The 23,365-nt window shown below is 34.7% G+C and overlaps 1 protein-coding gene across 1 annotated transcript; it reads right to left on the reverse strand.

The window, feature by feature from the left end:
- Positions 1-9,235: 9,235 nt before the first annotated feature.
- On the reverse strand, positions 9,236-10,594 carry LOC111908415 (ethylene-responsive transcription factor ERF034). The gene has a single exon (XM_023904244.3). It carries the CDS (start codon positions 10,512-10,514, stop codon positions 9,282-9,284), a length of 1,233 nt encoding a protein of 410 aa, XP_023760012.1. The 5' UTR covers positions 10,515-10,594; the 3' UTR covers positions 9,236-9,281.
- Positions 10,595-23,365: the final 12,771 nt, after the last annotated feature.

Here is a 23,365-nt window from a genome sequence, read left to right on the forward strand (position 1 = left end):
AAAATGTTAGAATCTAGCATATTCTAGAAGTGGCAAGAACCTTGTGTTCTAAAACTAATGATAACGATTCAGAATTGTGAAATGAGCATCATTGGAAAAGTTTTTCAATTGATCTATTTCACAAAGTAAGGACCATAGGAAACATAGTGTGCATGCTTTGTGCATGGGACAACTATTGTTGTAATTCAAGTAATGAGCCGATTATCCAAAGCATTAAATGATAAATAATGAGTAATCAATATGGTGGTTAAATAGAAGTGTTTTATTTACTCTCACAAGTTTGGGGCCATATAGGATTAAGTATTATTGTTGTGTTTCAGTTTGCATGTTTTGACTTCCAGAATAACTAGGTTATTCGAACCTCCACAGTCGGTCGTACGTTGGAAGTAAGTATGAAGGAAGACTGTCATGAAAAGTCTATAGATTATCTAAAGAGTTTAGACATAACACACGTTTGCTGCAGAGTACATCAGTACTTTAATAAGATTAGAGTATTGGATGAAACCCATGCTCACTTGGATCACTTCATGGATTTATCACAAGTGATTAGTGAGACGATAATATTGTATATTCTTGAAACCGAGACGTGTGAGTTTCTATTTGCTGGTCGGTTGCGCATTGATAATAAGTATACGCACCGGTAACTTGGTGTTATAAAACTTATTGTTGTGTGTGATTCGATGAGTGAGTACAAGCGAGCATTTGAGTCGAAGTTTATCCATTCCTTTACCCAAAGTAGGATAAAAGCGATATCAGTGGGCCCCTCGATGATTTAGTGATGACACCTAAGCGCTTGGCCAAGCCGAGACTAAGTTGATGTGTTCAATTATAGTATGTTGTCTGTCGTCATAAATCGGAAGTCATGAAATAGTAAAGAGAGAATGATTAAAATTCATGTCCTATGTCTACACGATATCTTGAGAATGGAGGAATATATAATCCCTTATCTAAAGGACACGCGTATCTGATAAGATCAGACTTGACAGCGGCTTTTAAAAGCTACAATTGCTGATCAGGTTCTGAAGTCATTTGGAAAATAGTTATTAGACTTTTCCAAGTGGGAGAATGTTGGATTAGTGTCTAAGTCCATAACTATTTTGGTATGTACTTGACCCGATTATGAGCATGGTCCTTTTGGGTCGCCTTCACCATAGCAATATGTAGGATGAATTAAGGAGAGAAAGGTTTAAATATGATTTATTAATATATTATGAGAATAATATACTAAAGGAGAAATCATATTGTTTAATTAATATTAGTCAAGAATTAATAAATAATTGATTTTGTGGCTAAAAGAGATTAATTAAACTTAAGGGACTTATTGTGTAATTATAAGATAATTACATAGATGGGCTTATAGACTCCATAGAAGGTGGAGTAGACGAATTCTATGGGGGAAACCCATTAGAAGTCGTCCAAGGCTTCTAAAGAAGGAGTTCATGGGCTGCTTAGGGCTTAAGTAGTCAAATTAGGGTTTCCTTGTTAGATAACCCTAATTGCCTAAGTATATAAGGAGCCCTTAGGCACCAATACGTGGCTAACACTTGGAGTAGGGTTTCCATCCGTTTTTGGTGCCTCCCCTCTCTTCTCTTCTTCATCTTGTTGTGTAGTGGTGTTTGTGACTCCATTAGAGGTGCAACACTTGAGGCACTAAGCTTTCAGAAGCCAATCAAAGCAAGGAATTGATTGTTATTGCAATATAACAATCAAAGGTAATTACTAAACCCTTATTTCAGTTCTTATATGATAGATATAGGGTTTATAGCTTTGGATCTTCAATTGCATGTTCATTAGACAAACTAGATCCAAAAGCTATTAAGGTTTGCATGTACACCATACGATTGATGTTTTGCTTAAAAACCCAACATATCCGTCAATTATTTGTTATTATCACAAAACAAAGAAAACGTTACAATTTTCCATTTGAGGATGCTTTTGTGTCTGTAGGGGTATAATATCTTTATTTATGTTAATGGATATGTTATACCACTTCAAACTACTGTTAGAAATTAATGAATACTGTTAAACTACGTTTGAGTTGTAAGGGTAAAATGGTCATTCGGTATAGAAAATGAAAAGAAAAAGGAAACAGCACCTAAGGGTATGCATCATCAAACACATAGAAATGATAAAAAAAAATAAGTTAATCTTGGATACATATATGATGTTCATCGCTAAAATTAAACAAAATGACTATGACAGGAATCAGGGGTATTTTTGTCATTTGCTTTTATTTCCAATTGTGAAGGACAATTAAAAACAATGTGCAACCACAATTATATTTATTTTATCAAACGAGGAAAGTATGAATGATTCTACCTATGTTTGTGTTAGATCAGTTCATGAGGAAGCATGAGTATTTTTTTCAAATGTTTCTCTTTTAAATCATTGTTTTGCTTTTTCGTAACCTAATAACTTACAAAGAACCAGTCACCTTAGTTGGTCAGTGTACATCTAGTTAATGGTATATTTTGAAATAGCATGGATTAGAACCCCACTAGTCACAATTTTTTTATAATGTACATAACATTTTAAATATGTCAGACGGTAAAACAATCATGAAGCAAATATCTTTTTTTTTATTCTCGATATCCCCTTGATCATCGACACCCATTGCATAAATATGAATTTTGAGACAATATGAATTCCCATCAAAAAGTTATCTGCCTACTACAATTGCATTGCAACTATGTTTATACTTCAACCAGAAATTGATACTTTAAACTGAAATTCATACTGGTACACATACAATTAATTTCTAAAGGGACATAAAAAACAATTATCCTCATAATATGAATTTGTGCTATTTCGTTTGGTCATGATGTGTATAATTATATATTGTAGAATTAACAAGTATTTGGTTTCCATTTATTGGATTTATTTGTAATGTGATCTTTTTCCTTTATTCACACCAACTTTTTGTTAAAATACATCAATGAACAGGACACATATATTACTTGTTTACGTTGCTGTAAACTGAATATGGATAAGTCTTGGATGGAAGCCTACAAAACATTAGAAATGTATGTAAAGCGTGTTGCAGAATTTTTGAAATATGCAGTACACAATTACAAGATTTCTAAGAATATGGATCATGTAGATACCAAAAAAAATATAAGAATTCCATGTCCATGTGTTAAGTGTGTAAACCACATATCTCATTCGGTGGATGTGGTAGATGATCACCTATTCAGGAATGGAATTAATCGAACATACAGGAATTGGAATAAGCATGGAGAAACAGAGGAACCACCCAAAAATTATATATATGAAAATAATTTTGACATGGACACGACAAACATTGTTGATTCCACGAACATGAATACAGAAATGCCAGCAGATGCTGTAGAAACAGTAAAGATGGTTGAAGCTATAGAAGAAAGTTATAAGGGGAAGCATGAGAGGTTTAGAGAACTGATAGAAGATGCCGAGAAGCTCCTATATAAAGGGTGTCCTGATTACACAAAGTTATCTGCAACTATACAACTACTCAACTTGAAGAGTAAGTATGGAGTACCAGATTGTGCTTTACAGAATTATTAGTTTTGATCAAAAAATATGTTACCAGAAGGAAATGAAATATACAGTAGTATATACGAGGACAAAAAGGCATTTAAGGCAATTGATTTAGGCTATATGAAGATACATGCATGTGTTAACAACTTTATACTGTACATAAACGAATACACAAACATGGCAGCATGTCATACTTGTGGTAAATCATGATGGAAGATCGATGAACAAAAAAATAAAATTTACAAGAATATTCCTGCAAAATTTTTTTGGTACTTTCCAATTATTCCGCGCATGAAACGTCTTTTTCAATCTAAGACTACTGTAAAAGATTTAACATGGCACACAACAGACACAAAGGTGGATATTGGTGTTTTACGTCACCCAACTGATTCACCAGCATGGGCTGCCATTGATGGCAAATATCCTGACGTTACTAGCGAACCAAGAAATTTATGGCTAGGCATTTCGGCTGACGGGGTCGATGTGAATAGAGGTAAATATGAATCATAGTGTGTGGCCTATTTTAACTGTCATTTACAACCATCCACCATGGTTGTGTATGAAGAGAAAGTTCATCATGCTTTTGTTGTTGATTTCGGGAACACCAGGAAATGATATGGATGTGTTCCTAGCACCCTTTGATTGATGATCTGCAATTATTATTTGATATTGGAGTTGAAACATACGATGCATATGCATAAGAGCAGTTTAATCTATGTGTAGTTGTGTTATGGACTATTAATGATTATCCTGCTATAGGTACATTAAGTGGTTGTCCTTACAGGGGATTTCAAGGTTGTGTTGTGTGTGGCGAACAACCACACTGCATTCGACTCCCTAAATTGAATATGCAAAGGTATGTTGGTCATAGACGATTTCTACCGTATAATCACCCGTTCAGAACACAAAAAAGCATTCAATGGACAACAAGAGTTCTCACCCTCTCCAAAACCTATGAATGGGGAGGAAATATATAACAGGGTCAAATTTATAATTAATAAATGGAGAAAGGTGTCTAAGGGCAAGGAGGTAGAAATCCAGCAATCTACAACTGGAAGAGGTGGGAAGATTAATAAAAAAAAGAGAAAATCAAACCAAGTGGGTACTTCAGATGTGGTCCAGCAAAATAATACATACTGGAAGAAATTGAATATATGGTATAGACAGCTAAGGTATTGGCGCGACAATTAGAATCCACATTGTATAGATTTTATGTGTGTCGAAAAGAACATGGGCGAGAGTTTAACCAGAACTGTGTTGAACGTTCCCGGGAAGACGAAAGATGGTTATAAAGCTCGATTGGATTTTCTTCATAATGGTTTAAAACTAGAGTTGCATCCTAAGATAGAATGGAACAACACAACACTTCCCGCAGCAGGTTGTACATTGACAAAAGAGGAAAAAGGCAAATTATGTGAGACTTTATACAACTTAAGCGTCCATCAAGGGTATTGTTCTAATTTTTCTAGTTTGGTGAGTGTGAAGGATAGGAAGTTGATCGGACAAAAATCACATGGCTATAACATGCTCATTCAACAATTTTTCCCATATCAATTCGATCTATTATGCATCCACCCACCAGAGTTGCTATTACAAGGTTTTGTTTCTTTTTCAAAACAATATGTAGCAAAGAAATCAAACGAGATGAGCTCGATAAGTTGCAAGAGGAGTTATGTGTAACCTTATGCCTTCTTGATAAACACTTTCCACCATCATTTTTTGATGTGTTGATTCATTTAACCATTCATCTAACTAGGGAAGTAAAATTATACGGTCCAATATTATTTAGATGGATGTACCCGTTTGAAAGGATTATGAAGGTTATTAAGGGGCACATGCGAAACAAAAACACACCAGAAGGATGCATTGCAGAAGAGAATGTTGCAGAAGAGACGATTGAGTTTTTTAGTGAATTCCTCAAAAAGATGGATATTGTTGGTATTCCACATGACAAACGTAACATATGTGGAATCCAGAAAGGTGTAGATAGTAGTTCTATTACGGACGATACTCCTCTATCAACTGCTAAATCGGTAGAAGTCTTTGCAGAACTACTCAGCAAAGCACATTTCTTTGTATGTCAAAATACAAATGAAGTACTCTCGTATTGACAGATGACACATGTATGTTTTTTTTTTTGTGATAATATTAAAATTAACGAATTGACAGACAACACATGGAATTTTTGCAACATCAACACCCTACTAAACGAAAGGCACATCTAGAGCAAGAGCACAGTAATACATTTGGTCATTGGTTACGAAAGGAGGTATATTGTCTTCATGTATGTTATGTTCTTTGTTATGTATTTCTTTATATCTTAAATTCATAATCTATTTACTATTCAGGTAGAGAGAGAGTTAAGGGTCGGTAGAGAAAGTATAACAGAGACAATGAGATGGATTTCACATGGACCCAATAAGAACATTATTAAATACGATGTATATGTTATTAATGGAAGTACTTTTTGTACAAAAGCTCGTGAAGGAAAATTTTACCAAAACAGTGTGGTTAGTGTCGTTGAAACTGACACACACATCATTAAAGAAGTTGTAACATATGCCAAAAACACTTATTATGGTGTTTTACAAGAGATATGGGTACTAGATTATCATTTTAAACAAATTCTAATTTTCTTGTGTGACTGGGTTGACAATAGAAATGGGATAAAAATGATATATTGGGGTACACACTAGTTGAACTATAAAGATTAGGCCATAAAGGTGATCCCTTCATATTGGACTCACAAGCACAACAAGTATTTTACGTGACAGACCCACTCGTTCAAAAAATGTTTATTGTCTTCAACACACCTCCCAAAAATTACAGAAATACATATGAGGATGTAGATGAAGAATTTCGTACTGTAGTTCCTCATAACGATAATATATTGCTACATGTAGACATACTTTACTTGCAGAAGAAAAATGATTATTTTCATACTGATTGTCGTGGTATTCTTATATGTACGATATACGTTTCTTAATGTCATGAATTACATTTGTAGCGATACTATTTTTCCTTCTTTTAACATATAATGATCTTAACTTATTTTTGTTTGTAGAAAGGAAAGGCCAAACCTTGATCCTATCGTTACGTGGAGAATAAGAAAATAACAAAAAATGACGATGTACTTTCCTTAATATCTTTTTACCATATTATATCATCAAACTTTTTTGGAGCAATATTGTTGTAACACAAAGTTAATTTTTTCAGTTTTTTACTGTAATGGTGGATGACATGTTATAACATAAACTGCATATTATAGCAATGTACTTTCATTATGCAATGTTAGAACAAGTTGTATTCTTTTCATTTATTTATCATACATTTCTATTAAATAAAGTTGTATTCTTTTCATTTTTTAACGGTGTATGATCTGGTGCAATTAAAAGAATAGATGACAAAAAGGGCAATTTGGTCCTTTCTTATAGCTCTTATTCAATACAACTATATTCTTATTTGTTTTTATTATTATTATTATTATTATTATTATTATTATTATTATTATTATTATTATTATTTTGGTTTTTCAGAAATTGTTTCCGTTAAGGCAACTTTACGAAACTACTATTCAATTTTTTTCATTAATTTATACAACCCATTAATTGCAAAAAAATAAATAAATAAATAAATAAAAATAAAAATAAAAAAAAACAATGTACCTTTTTAAAATGCCATGATTGACCTTTTTATTCGTTTTTTATTCAACCAAATGATATCAAAGATAAAAATGGTCAAATTTATGAGTTTTCCAAAAAGTCTAAAATTGTCATTTTGTTGTATAATAACTTAACCAATGGTCAATTTATGAGTCTTCCAAAAAGTCTAAAATTGTCATTTTGTTGTATAATAACTTAAACCAAAAACAATTTCGGTTAACAACAACAAATTTTCATTTTCTGAAGACTATTCATTAAACTTACAAATCCCATAGTACAACCAAAATAAACATTACATAATTATAGCAACATATTCAATGAACGACCCCTAATTATATCGATAAAACATTATTGTTTTTTATAACTATATTTACATATAGACACATATAATACCTATAATCATAACTAAATGCTACCTACACTCATAATATTTGTTTCTTCTCAAAGTTAATTCATCATATTTTGACACACATAAAACAAAAGGTACATGACGATAAACAACCAATACTAACTTGTTTTCTTTTCTTGCGTTAACAAAGTACAACTAGTACTGAACCACCCTATGGATACACAAATATTTAGTGTGACCATATGTATCACCTTTTAGCTGCTTTTTTTGTTATGTGTCTAAAAAGATATCAGGTTATAGACACACATACAACTGTCTCATGTCACAATACGTGTATCTATTGTCTCTTATAAAAAAATAAGTATGACAATCTTAATCGATACTTGTGGTTGATTGTGACCTATGGCCTCAGTGTTCGAGTGTGACTAATTTGTGTCACATTTAGTATATTGAATTGTAGTTAAAGTTTTAATTATCTATACAATGGTCACACAAAGAAATTTAAATGTATCTAAAAACAGTTTGTAAATTTTTTTAAGGACATTTAGCCACACTTTTAATAAATAGTGTGACAGACCGTTTTTTAGAAACTGTGACCATAGGTCATTTTTGTATTAGTGTAAGGATTAAATACGGATTAATTAAATACTTATTTAGTTATCAAAATAAAATAATAGATGAGATTACATATTTACCCTTATTTATGTTTGTAAATTGATTGGTTCATATTGATTTGTACATCCAATCAATAAATAATTAGAATACATAAACCTATATATATATATATATATATATATATATATATATATATATATATATATATATTTAAAAAAAATAAGTGTTTTGATGTGGTGGAGTGATGTGTATTTTTTAGGAGCAGTTAAAAAACAGTAGCAATGTGTCGTTGAACAGTGGGAACTTTTGTGTTGTGTCATCCTTACGGCATCTACAATGGTGATTTCAAAAGGATAGTTGAATGAGGTAGCAAATCTAGTTATCATTCAACGGATAAAACTCTATTTTATTGAGATGTATCTTCACAGTCAATTGATTTGGAGTTCAATGGTCATTTAACTCTTCAACGGTAAAATGAAAGTTTTCTAATCTAAAATACATACTATAAACTAGATTTTGTAACTTTCTATTAAACTTTATAGAGTTGAATGGATTATAATAAAAAACTGATTGAGTTGTATCTACAAAATTCAATACATTATGTATGCGTGTTTAAAAGGATTGAAAATGGTGACAAACAATTATGTGATGATATCTTATATGCTATCACGACGAGGTTTCAACCGATGACTACTGTCGCTGCAGCAAATTTCGTTTCCTACGGTGTTATGAGCGTTGAATAACTATTAATTACAAGCTAGCTAGCGAATGTTAACATATAGATGTAAGGGACAGCTGTATTCTATGAATTATGATATCATGTGCATATTTCCCTAAACAGAATGGGGGGTCTAAGTTTGTCGAGGAAAAAAATATCAAATATATGATCACTGATTCTGATAAAATTAAAGTAAGTTGCAGTAGTATGATATAATAATGTAATCATGCTCTTCACCTCAAAGCATAAATGAAATTCTTTTGTAGACTGACGATATCAGTCACTGATTGTAATTTCTTCAAGTAAGCTGTGCTCTTCGACTCGAGCGTAACCAATATTAAAACATATCATCCTTAAACTATATACCAACTTCAGTATCAGTAATATATTATTGTAACATTAAAAATTCATTACTTTTTAATTATAGGCAATCAAGAAATAATAAATCATCCTGTATTATTGTATGCATTTGGAAATCCCAGAATGGGTCTTGTTGACTGCTTCCATCATCTGCTCCTTCGGCCATGTTCATAGTATATGACTCTATCATGTTGGACGAAAAATCCTCTGCTGGGACTGGTAGGTTCCATATTGGGCTGCCAATATCACTACTATATATCTCCATCTCCTCCACACCGAAGGGTGAGATAGTGGTCGGAGAATCAATGGTGTTTTGGAGTAAAATATTCCAAAACGAGTCATTGTCACAACTCATTTCCTCAGCTACAGAGCTCGTGGTGGCCATAGCCATCGTCTCCGCATTGCAAGACAGATACTGGTCGGTCATATCTTCCTGACCGGAGGATGATTTGCTTGACTGCAAGGTGTAATCGCCAACCGATACCATCGGTGAAAAAGGTGGTAATGTACATGTTTGGAAATCCCAGATTGAGTCAAGGTCACACATCTCTTCAGTTCCGGAGGCCGAGGTGGTTGGCGAATGCACTGTGCTTTTACAAGGCTTCGTAACCAGGTCTTTATCGCTCCTTGACTCCTTCTCAACCGCAATATTCGTGGAAACTGGGGGTTCTATCGTGCTTAACGTATGGGTATCATCATGACGTACAAGGGCGGAGGTGGTGGTGCCCATGGGTGGATCCACCGCAACTTTTTTCTTGCATTTTCCGACATCTGCATTAGTCGAGGAGGAAGACGATTCGGGCTTCCATACATCTTGGCAAAGCAAGAGAGGGAAGTTAACTTTGGCTCGACTACCACGGAACTGAAATGCTGCTTTGTCATATGCCACCGCAGCTTCCTCCGGCGTGTCAAAAGTACCCAACCATAATCTCGCCTTTTTCCTCTCTGGATTTCTGATCTCCGCCGTAAACTTCCCCCATGGCCGCCTCCTCACACCTCTGTAACGAGTCCATTCCACAGGATCATCCTCACCATTTGCAGCCGGTGTTTTCTTCTTCTTCTTTTTCTTAACATTTTCTGATTTTGTATGGTTTTCACCTTCACCAGATTCCTGTTCCATTATCTTCTTCAAAGACTCCGGACCATTTTCTTTACTAAAACAGGACTGATCACTGCTGGGACTTGTCACAGCTGGTAGCATCTCGGGAGCCTCATCCCGGTCATCCAAAAGATGCTTGCGAATGGCATCAAAAACGGAATAACCAGATTGTAAAGGAGAAGAAAGGGTTTCCATAGATGAAATGTGGGTTTGCTTTTGGGTGGTAGGTGTTATGTAAACAAATTTAATTGTGTTATGTATTCTTATGCGGGTATTCTCGTTTTATATAGGGATGGCAACAGTTAACTCGTTTTTTTTTCTTCTTTTCCACGTGCTTGCAACGAACAGTTGTATCGCAATTTTTGTATTCTTGTGTTATCATATGTTTTAAATTGCCGAAAAAACAAACACTGGCACAAGGCAAATGTACTATTTGATACTACGTAGATATTGATTTATGATTGATACTTTATTATTGTTTATCAAATTTAAACATCAAAATTATAAGTTCAATAGATAACAATTAAGGTAAATTACACGAATGGTCCCTACGGTTTGTTGTAATTTGCATGGTTTGTCCTTAACTTATTTTTAACTTGGACCTACCCTATTGTTTGGTTTTGTTTCATATCTAGTCCCTAGCAGATCTAAAATTACTTTTATATCGGTTTCTTTTCTTTTTAAAATTTTTTAAATACTGACTTTAAATTTTTAATAAAACATAAAAACTCAAGGTACAATTTCTATAATTACAAGGGAAAAAGAATGATAGCCTGAAACTCAGACCTATTCAATAGGCGATCGATTCCACTCTACGTCTCCACCGACACACCATACCCACTACCATCGGCAACTTCTGCCACCTAAAAACTTCATTGCAGCCCTGTCCATGCTCACCACAGATCAGAGCATAACTAGAAATCTCTTTTCATCTTGGCCATATTTCAAAACTCTCTGTATCTCCAACAAATTTCAAACTGTAAAGTGTTCTCTTCATCCCCACCAGACCAACTCGGAGATACCCCACGAAATCTACAACTTATCTCTTTGTCTCCCCATGTTAGGTTAGTATTAATGTTGTGATTATGAGTATGAGATATAGATGATACGTAGTTTGACCTCTTCAAATGCAAATGATACATAATTTGACCTTATGGTGTGCATAATAATTTGGATAAGTAGATTGCAAGGGGTGATTTAGTTAAGCCCCGTCAGACTGTAATATGATCCCTCCTATGTTTTCATCTATGGCCCATCAGAAAAAAAAAAAGGGGGATGGTCAGATTCGCCATTGACTTCCTTCCCTTCCACCACCATTACACTCACTCTTTCATTTGATACAGACAAATGAGATCGATTTATCCCCAACACCCACTCATTTTAAAGGCGAAAAATTGATTTTAAAGGTGAGGAATTGACTCTCAAATGTCTTTTTGCAACCTTGCCTAAGAAGACGAATTAATTAGTCAGAAATCAGGAGTTCGAGACATACACAACAGGAGATATGAAAATGAGTCGACAGGCGGTGGTTACCAGAATTGACCAATGGTGGATGTTGGAGTTTACAGATAGAGGATGTCGGGATCTTTTGACGGGGAAGGAAGGAAAGAAATAAGTGGACGGGGGTAAACTTTTTAAGTGATTTAATTAAGAAAATTACTAAAATATATTTTTAAAAGAATTTAATATATATATATATATATATATATATATATATATATATATATATATATATATATATATATATATATATATATATATATATATATATATATATATGAGTGTGTGTGTGTGTATTAAGGTAAATTAGACATTTTAACTCGATAAGGGACCAAAGAGGCAACTAAATTGAACAATAAGGACCACCGAGTTAAAAATATAAGTTAGGGACAACCAAAGAAATTACCCAAACCACAGTGACTATTCGTGTAATTTATCCTAACCATTAATAATTAAGAAACCAATGAACCAATTTAAAATGTTGGAATTTAAAGCGATCAATGGTAAAAAAAAATAAAAAAAAATAAAAATAAAAAATAAAAAAATAAAAATAAATAAAAACTCACTTCCATACTCTAGTTTAACAAAACTCACTTCCTTTTTTCGTTTAATTTTTGTAGGCTCTAGTTTTTTTCGAAAAAAAATCGAATATATCATTATTCATGATTTTCCATACTCTTTTCATAGAGAATCATATTAATAGAAAAAAATGATTTTTTTACAAAAAAACTCCCTTCATTCCTTTGTTTTTCGAAAAATTAAGGTTTATTTTTTACCAAATTTTTGTTTTTAATTAATATATCAAAATTCATATTTTTTGTTCTTTAAACATAGATTCATATTGATGTAAAAATTTGAATTTTTAGTTCAGACTCACAGTTTAAATAATAGTAACTCAGATTCACATTGAGAATTCTGAAAAAAGTATTATATAGAATTCAGATTCACAATGTGAATAAATCAATTTTATTGATTTTACGAAACTACTATATTAGAAATCAAAAAGCTAATATATTCTAAAATTACATAAAAATATATTTCAATTCATATGTAAATTTTATTAAATTAATTAGTTAATGATAAAAGAGTATTTATCACATTCTCAATGTTAAAATTGAAATATTTAGAATTCAGATCCACGTTGAGTATATGAACTTCTCGAGGTTTTTTCTAATCGGTGTTCACAGTAATTAATAAAGGACAAACAATTGAGAGATTTTGTAAAGCTAGCTTTTTTTGTTAAAACTAAACTTAAATATTGTAAAAAGAAACAAAAAAAGGAAGTTGGTTTTTTTCAAGTTATTTTTCATATAACAACATTAATCTCTTTGGTAAAGGACGAAAAATCGTGAAAAACGGTATATTCGATTTGTCTTTCAATAAAATGCATAACCTAAGAAAATTTAAACGAAAAAAAAAGGTATGTTTTTTAGTAACATGTGAGATTTTTGGTATAACGAGTGTATTAGCATCTAATAAGTGTATATGCATCTAATATACAAGTGTGTATATGCGTCCAATATACAAGTGTACATCTATTCCCAACGCCGTTGATCATTATAGTTCCCGACACTCACAATTGGTTCTTGGTTCCTTGTTAATAATGACTATGTATTAATCTCAGCCTATATATATATATATATATATATATATATATATATATATATATATATATATATATATATATATCTTTGTGTGTGTGTGGTGAGGTTCAACAAAAAACCATTATTAACTATGGAACCAAGGAACCAAATTTACAGTGTGAATCTATGCAGATTCGCAATGTGAATTTGAATTCACACACTGAATCCGAAAAATATATTAGCATTTACAACGTGAAGTTATTAATTTAGATTTTTTTTTTTTTGAAAAAGAATAAGCTTTCAAACTTGAAATAAATATTTGGTTCTTTGGTGAACCATTTATAACTGTTCTCTATTGAGCTTTTAAAATTAGAATTTACTACAAAAATGCACATACATAAGTTTATAATAGAATAATAACATTGTAATGAATATATAACTAATTCAAAGTTAATATTTATATTAGAATTACTTCAACAATACACATATACAAAATTCATTACAGAATAATAACATAAAAATAGTGTTTTTACATTTTCAAACTATTTATTGTTTTTATTTGAACTTACTTCTCTCTCTCTCTCTCTCTCTCTATATATATATATATATATATATATATATATATATATATATATATATATATATATATATATATATAAAGAGAGAGAGAGAGAGAGAGAGAGAGAGAGAGGGACTCATGTATAGCATGATTTTATAAATTAATTAATCAATCTACATTGATAAGATAAGAATATTTTAAAAATTCAATACTAAAATATGATAATATGATAGAAATGTAGAAAATATGAAAGTTAATGAAAAGACGATGATGAATATGTATGAAGTATAACATTCAATGTAGACCTATGTTATACTCTAATAAATAAGACTTTAAATGTACAATGTTAAATTGGTAGAAATTTGAAGTATAAAGTTAAAATCCTTTTTAATTATTATATTCATATAACATACATACATACACACACACACACACACACACATATATATATATATATATATATATATATATATATATATATATATATATATATTCAAATACGTATTTATAAACTTAATAAGAAGAGTGTAAATAAGGAACCTGCAACAAAGATTGGAAGAGAAACAACTTCTATGCCCGAAATGAAATCCGTGAGTATCTAAAATCATATGAGTCAAAAGAATAAGAATAATGGTGTTTATAGAGTAAATTGAATATGGAAAAAATTAGATACTAAATTATTATATAGAGTAAATTTAATATGGAAAAAATCAACTATCCACTTGAATTAAATAATATTAGTCATGTCATGTTATCAACATGCATACTATGCCTTTCTATGGTTATTCCTTCGTGAACAGATCGACTAGACATGACTCCAATGATACTCATTTCACAATTCCAAATTATTATCATTGTCCAATATGTAGTGTAATTTGAACTTTACATGCACTGATCTCCTATGATATCGGGATTCCGAAGTCTCAAAGACTGAATATTTGATGTTATAGAATATTCCACTAGAACACTGTTACTAGAAACGAGTCCATGATAATGAAGTATCAATTTCAAGGTACACCCCTTGAATAAATCCCTTTCATTAAAGTTTCAAACTTACATGTACATTTTATAAGCTTCTCCCATTATGGAAACATTTCCGTATTTCCAAATGACTATCAATTCTAACGAAGAATCATCCTAAATACTATCATACTTATAACTATCCACAAGCAACTAGTTTTTGATAAACCTCAAAATGTTCTTAATAGATTATTTAATAACTCTAGTCATTTAAAATTCTAGTCCTTTTTTTTCTACCAATGCTTATAACATTTGAAAAATTAGAATAAGTGCATACTACATCATATGTAATAGATACTATATCTGAAGCATATGAGACTCGACTCATTATATCTTATATATGAATATGATATTTGTTTAATCTTTTGCTATATTATTTTCATATATGGAATTTCCTATGTTGAACCATTTCGACACGACATTCGTATACGTCTATGACTAAGTCCTATTGAACTATATGATCTAAACCTTTAGATTCAAAATGAAGTATGATTGCCTTCTCCCTTAAGTCTACGATAGCGAAACAATTCCCAAACATTGAAATTTGCAAATTAGAGGCATTGTTCCCTATGAATAGTATGGTCAACATGAAATACCAGCATAACAAATATGCTCCCACTAGCTTTGATATGTACTGATAGATAAACTGGACTTCTAGAAATTCATACTCTTTGACTTTCTTACATAAGCACGTATTTATTTTATGTGATGCTTCAAAAAGTCTCCAACTAGACTTCATATTCTTATACACCTTTATTGGATAACATATGTGTGAGTTTAACCCCTTTCATAACTTATAGATATATGTCTTGAAAGTTCAAACAATTCCTTGCCATTCCTGATAATTCGAAATAAGAGGGATGTCCTAATCATATTGTGAATTTAAGAATGCAATTAACACAACCAATATCCATATTAAGCTTTATCAGATCATTAAAAATATGTCAGCAAAAGTGTTTCATCATAATCATTCTAATGAATTAGTTCGAAACCTTTCCCACCTAGATTTTATGATGCATGCGTGCCCATCCATGTGAATCTATCATTTCCAACCTACAATCCTAAGATAGAGGACAAAACCAAATTCAAATTTATCTTGCCTTCTTGGACTAAACTTCATTATTCTAAATTTCTTGCCCTTGGGTAGCTCAAGGGCATACTAGTGCTTCCATGTTGTCATCAAGTCACCCACATTTATCCATGCACATTCACGGACCAACATGCTTTGCTTTTCTTGTTAAATGAAAAACATAGAAGCCAATAGAATTACCAACTGAACTAGACGTGCACAAAATAAGAATGTGTCAACTTAACACGATAAATTATCAATCTCGGGTCGTGTGCTAGTGATAACTAAACAAATTATTGTCGGTTGACTCTTTAAACTATCAAGATCATTACGAATCCTAGTAACTTCTTAACATATGAATTTTATCTCAAAGTACATCACTTTAACGAGCAAAAACATATATATTCGAAAGTTCATGTGGATTCTCGATAAGAAAACACTTCATAGAGTTGTTCTCAATTTATCTTTTGTTTCTAGATCAACGAAAAAGATCACACCTCCAATTCTAAGTGTGATAGAGTAAGAAAGCATATTACTCAACATGTGACGAGGTGTTATCAACCTTCTTAGTATGAAATGCTTTTCAAGATATGATTTGTAGTTAGTAGAGTATGACTCTAAAACTTGATTGGAACAAGGTATGATTCATGTATGATCGAGTCATTTCCAATGACGTTCGATTCCTTTTTCTTAGTGGTACAATTGCACGAAGATGTTCTTGTAGGAATCAATTGTGATAAATTTTGCAATTACTAAGATGATCATAAAACATGATAGTAAAACATTCTCCTTTCTTTTCAGAATGGAGAATATTTTATCTTTCTGTCTCATACATTCTTCTATTCACTATGCTACTATTTCAATCTTTTCAATGTATTAGAATTATGCTTAATCTCACATAACAATTATATTTACTAAAACATCAATAAACTATGACGAATAGGTTTATCAACCTTTGTTGTGCATCTGAATAGTCCATATGAACATCCACTAGATCCATCCGTCCTTCACTTGTATCACATAAAAATTTTATTAATGAATTAATCGTAATTTTTTAGTGACCAAGATTCTCATGCGTCACACAATTAAAATTGCATGACTCTAAGTTTCTGTCCAATTGAAATGTTGGTGATGCGAATTATTTTCACTTGGTTTATTATGACAATACCACAAGCGATGTCATAAGAATCAAATCCACAATTTATTTTGCTAATATTATAAATGTAAACAACACTTTCATAAATACCATTGCAAGAAAATATAAAATAAGGCAACCAGATAAACCAAAATTTCACTTTTATTGAAAATAAACGAAAAATTGGAACTTGTCCTTATAATGCATAAAATGAAAACTATGTTGCTAGATATCTTTGAAGAGTAAAACCAATGTATTAAATTATCCTAACTCCTTTGTAGTAGCTCCAAATTTCAATCTTCGAACCATGTGACCGAAGTCTAATTCTCCCGATTAGATTTAACTCACCTTACTCAAGCTTCCTTATTTCTCTTAGCTCCTTTAATACCATCACAATGTGATTATCACATCCTTTATTAAGAATCTATGAGTAGGAACTTATAAAATAATGGATGTACATAAAGTAGAGTCGCACGACTTGAGTTTATTATCTCTAAGATCTTTCAGGTATTTTGGGTAGCTTCGTTTGCAATCTCCCTTCAATTGGCAGTAGAAACAAATGGACCCTTTGGGGTCAACACATGCAACGATCCTAGAACTAGGCTTTCTCTTTACCATATGATCAAACAGTTTGATCTCAGACGACCCCTTTCCATTGGGAAGAGAAATATTTTCTAGACCACCATTGTCACTAGACCTTGTAATGGGGCGGGTTTGGAGCGAATCGACCTTGGTCCAAACCCTTTTAACAAATTTCAAAATCCGATCCAAACCCGCTCCATAACTCGCAGGGTTTTGAATAATCAAATCCATACTCTTATCCACCGAATCAACAGATATCCAAATTCGCCCCGTAACCCATAGGCTTTTTGAATTATCAAACACATTTTACTTAATTCATAAAATAATATTTCTTAAATAAAACAAATTTGATTTAGAAAACACATTACATACTCGAGGACTTCCAATTGGAATTAAAAATTACTATTGTAGTAACTTCTTATTTATTTTTTACTGTCAATTGTAGTGATAGAGAATAGAAATTACAAACTTTCTTTTAGCTGATTAATGAATTTTTTGATTTATGAATGAAATATGATGATTGCTTGATGAAATATAAATGAAATGACATCATAATTCTCAGTAGAAGACTGGAAGTCTAGAAGTCGAATCCTCGATTCTTATGTATAAACAGTTTGGACTTTGGAATTTTCTCTTTGGACTTTCGATTGGAATTAAAATAAAACTTTAAGACATATAAAATATAAACCATTAATTCAAAAATCATACAGGGCGGGTTATAAATGGAGCGGATCAGTGGTGATCCATACCCGACCCTTTTAATAAAAGGGTTAGCGGGTATGGGTCGTTAACGGGTAAACGAATCAAAAACTAGGCTCCAAACCCATATAAGTCATAAGGGTTTGGATCGGATCAGGGTCAAAACCCACTCCATTGCCAGGCCTAATTTTCACCATTGTCAGTGTCCATGGAAACCTTCAAAATGAACTCTATAACCATCTCTGCTTGAGATCTGCTCTTAAGCATTTCTACTTCAGTAACCAGTAACACTTGGGTCACATCGGTTCGGCTCACGTCAATCTTCATCAGATAAAAGTTCTTAATGAACTGATCATATGCCTTTGGAAGCAAGAGAAGAACCAAATAAAGGGCTTGCTCCCTTAGTAAAAGGACACCCGTTCTATCCAACTTCTCAATGTACGATTTCATTTTCAGAACAGGCGCACATACTGAGTTTCCATATTGATTTTTATATGCCAATAGGGACTAAGTAGTCTCTTATCTTCCAGCTTTATAAAAAATGTGACATTAGGAGAGTCACATGAGGAGGTGGTGGAAGAGTTGAAGAGATGATGTCCACTTCCATCATTTCCTAAGGAAGGGAAAACAATTTCACCTTAACTTGAAATTGGAAGATAATATCCAGAAGAATGATGAAAGCCATTTTCAAATATATTGAGGAAGACCATTTATGTCTTCATAAGAAATATAAAAAGTAGGAAAAGAAATAATTCAAGTTAGTTGATTTTAGTCCTTATTTATTTACCCAAAATTCAAATTAAGGCTAGGATCCATATTTTCGATTCAAACATTGAAGAGGGATGTCGTAATTAGTTTAGAAACTATTTTAGTTAGTAAGGATTTTACCAATTTTAATCTTATGAAACTCCTAGATCTTTTGAGATTCATTGAATCTTATCAATGGATGTTTAATCTCAGCTTATGCTCTCATTTTTGTGACTGGGATGCTGAGGGTCACAAACGAAATGTGAATAACCATGCAAACCCGCTTGACAACCTAGATGTCTTTTGTTATCTCACATTGATGTGTCGGTTAACCACACACGCTCCATCAACAATGAGAATTTATGATTTGTACCATCATTCAACTTTATAGTCCCAAATTAGTATGTTGGTTAGCACAGACGAGTTGGATGCTAGGATTCATGAGATCCTGCATGATGAGGTTATTGCGTTGTTCCGGGCCAAGTTTCCGGAACTGTTTGGGTCGATCAAGATCGACATGGTTGAGTATTTTGATGAGCGCTATGCAGCTCTTACAGAGACGGCAGCCGCGGCCGCTACAGCGGCTGTTGCAGCGGCCGGGGGAGGAGCCGGTAGAGGTTTTCAGTATCGGGACTTTGATAATACGAAGCCCCCTTACCTTCGATGTAGTTCAGGACCCGATTGTTGCTATGAGATGGTTGTCAGACGTGGAGGGGTGTTTCCTCACGTGTTCATGCCCTGCTAATCAGAGAGTAAGGTGTGCTCTAAACCTGTTGAGGCTCAGGGTGAAGGATTGGTGGAGATTGTCCACAGGGTCATATTTGGATGCGCAGAGGGATGCGGTTTCATGGGATCAGTTCGAGGAGATGTTTAGTACCCGTTATGTTCCACGGGTTGAGAGGGAAAGGTTGGCTCAGGAGTTCCTGGAGGTAAAGCAAGATTCAGAGTCGGTGACGGAGATAACCAGGATGTTCACTGAGAGGGCGATGTTTTGCCCAGATTTGGCTTCGGAGCAGGCTCAGATGTCCCGATATCTGAGTATGCTCAAGAGGGAAATCAGGCAGTTTGTGTCTACGCAAAGGTACGAGACCTTGCTGGAGTTGCAGGAGGCCGCTCGGCGACGTGAGTTGGATATTGAGTTACAGTTGAGAGAGTAGAGGCAGGCCCCGGCACAGTCACAGCCGGCGCCGAAACAGTCCAAGACTGTTTATTCTAGGTTGGGAGATTAGAGCGGCCGCACTTGTGGGAAGTTCGGGAAGGGTCACACTGGAGATTGTAGGTCTGGTGGTGCGTGTCGCAAGTGCGGTAGAGAAGGGCATTATGCGAGGGATTGACGTCAGTCAGCCCAAGTTCAGGATATGAGAATTTGTTATCAGTGTCATCAGGTTGGTCACATGAGGGCCAACTGTCCATAGCTTGCTGCAGGACCGGTGCAGGCTCCAGCACCGGCCACTTTGAGGATTACGGGTGGAGGACAGGGTGGAGCAGAGCCCCCGAGGGCTCAAGGGCATGTTTTTCAGCTTATAGAAGAGGAGGTCAGGGCAGAGCCGGATGCAGCTGTGGGTATGTTTTCTTCTTGATATCTTGTTATCTTATGGTTGTTATGGAGTATTATATATGCTAGTCTTGTTCACATAATTTATGGTATTATTGAGGGGTCGGTAGTTAGAGGTTGAAATCAGTTAGCATCCAAGGGGATTGATGGTCAGATTTTGGTTGATTGGTCTTGTTGTCGGGTATAGCAATTGTGTTTTGAGAAGTGTTCAGCGGGGAGTCGAACTCCCTTAGAGTTCGAGATGCGCAATGTTGGTTGGGTCACCGGTGATTGGTAGTCAGTGCTCTAAGTAGGGAGAATTAGAAAATTCTTAGGACGATCGACAAGTATTTGAGGTGGATTAGCTATTTGGGAGTCAGCAGTGTTTCAGTCAGCCAAGAGTGCGGGATGGTATGAGTAAGTGGCAGACTAGTGGGGGCAGGGAGTAGACCATGGATTCAGGAAAGTTAGCGGTTGATGTTAGGCCTGGGCTTAGTCCATGGAAAGGATTTCGGGATCGGAACGAGAGTTCGGAACCCCTCAGGGGCTAGAACAGTATGAACGGGAAGGATTCCCTGGAAGGGTAGTTGGAATGATGTATGATAGTTGAGCAGACTGGGAAGACTGAAGGTCGAAAGGCATACCAGTCAGGTCAAAGGCTCGAGAGAACGGTCCAGACAGGCTGAAGGCCCATGAGGGCGATCCAGACATGCTGAAGGTTCCAAGAGTGGTCCAAATAGGCTGAACGCCTGGTAAGGTGGTCCAGTCATGCTGAAGACTCTGTACGTGTTAATGGGTCAGTTCGAGGAGAGTGAGAAAAGGCGTCATCAGGGAATGATAATTATTATGGTCTGGCCCCAAGTGTTGATCGAGTTAGTGGAAAGCATTGTGTGGACCCAAGAGTCCTTGCAAGCAGATTCAGAGTTAGGGAAGTTCGAGAATGGCAGTTGCTCTACATGGGTAATGTAGAGTGAAGTATAGCTCAGTGGCACGTGCCGGTGCGGTAAGGGTGGATGAGTGGATTTCCTAGAAAGGAAAGGCATGTAGCTCTGGAAGGAGTGTGGGTACTCCAACAGAGCAGGAAGTGGAGTAAGTGGATTATCGGCAGTACTTCAACTATTGGTAGTAAGTACTGGGATGGTACCAGTGATATGGGAACACATCCGGGTTGGGTGTCTATTGAGGTTGCGGAAGGATTTCCAGTGGTGTTGATCCAAAGGAGTTCGGAAGGGATGCAAGGAGGGAGCCTTTGATTTTCTGTATGGATGCGATCAGGAGGTTATGTATGTAGTGGTAACTCATCCTGGGGATGCCTGGAGGTATTATCAATGTGTCGGGTTTTCCAGCCCGAGGATGTTGGATCAGGTACAACATGTGTACGTCATTGCATATGAGAGCTCATGGGAGTGCTCAGGAGCCGAAGGATGTGTCATCCTATTAGCCCGGGAAGAAACGAGTTGGATTCAGAGGGAGAAGCGGGATGAGTCCCAGTAGCTGGTACCGGGTCAGGACCCGGTGGTTCAGGGTGAAATCTAGCTTGGTGAGAGTCAAGTGTTTATTATGATTTGGAAGTGATGAAGGTATCATCAGGTGATCTTCGGTTAGCAAGGGTTGTTATCAGGGAAAGAAATCGGTGGCCGGCTTGAATCAGTTGTCATATCTACAGGGGAGAAGAGTTGGGCTTTATAGAGGCTCGATAGCAGTGTTCGGAGGAACCTGGGTCGGTCAATACCAGGAGGGTGCATTGTGGGAGTATTATCTAGAATTGTGTGTTGCACCAGGCTTCGAGGACGAAGCCTAATTTAAGTGGGGGAGAATTGTAACATCCCGGAAAATTCAGAAGTATAGTTGAAGGGCCAAAGTGTAAATAAGAAGGTCGACTCGGCGAGTCGATGGATAGACTCGGCGAGTCGAGTCGCGGTTCGAGTCACGTGTTAAGTGACCAACTCGGCGAGTCGCATGGGTGGACTCGGCGAGTTTGTGTTGTTTGAAGAAAACCCTAATCCTGGGTGTTGTGCCCTATATAATGAACATAATACCCTCTCCCCAGCCTCTTTACCCTCCCTTGAGTTCCAGAAACCCTAATAGACGTGAGTGAGAGATTGGAGTACATTTTGGAGCTTGGATAAGTGGATTAGGAAGAAAATCTTGAAGAGCAAAGGGATTGCAGCAATGAAATGACATAGATTCGAGGTCTATTTCAGTGGGAGCTTACATTGGAGGTAATAGATCTGTTCTTGAGCTTTTGTGCATTTAAATCTATCAATTGTGGGGTTTTTGGGGCATGAATGAGCTTCATCTCGAGTTTGGTGTGAGATCTGAGGTTGCTACCTCAGATCTAGGCTTGTGATGACCCAAGGAACCATAAAGTCTATGTTCAAGAGATATGGTGAAGTTCTTTTATCCCAAACCTTAGCCCAAGAGTGTTTTATGCTTAGATCTCTTTGGATTCACGTAAAGTTTGCCACTTTACATGATGGATGGGTTGTAAGGGAGTGGATCTATGGTTTTTAGCCCCTGCATGGCTTGCAAAGCAACTGTATGGATTAAGAACTAGAGGTACTCTGCGAGTCACATGGGTGAACTCGGCGAGTTGGATGAAGATGGGCAGGAACTCG

The sequence above is a fragment of the Lactuca sativa genome, chromosome 5 (assembly GCF_002870075.4).
Source record: "Lactuca sativa cultivar Salinas chromosome 5, Lsat_Salinas_v11, whole genome shotgun sequence".
NCBI lineage: Eukaryota > Viridiplantae > Streptophyta > Magnoliopsida > Asterales > Asteraceae > Lactuca > Lactuca sativa.

What these genes read in the sequence shown, in the direction of transcription:
- LOC111908415 (XM_023904244.3), bottom strand. Translation starts at nt 10,514, where the DNA reads ATGGAAACCCTTTCTTCTCCTTTACAATCTGGTTATTCCGTTTTTGAT.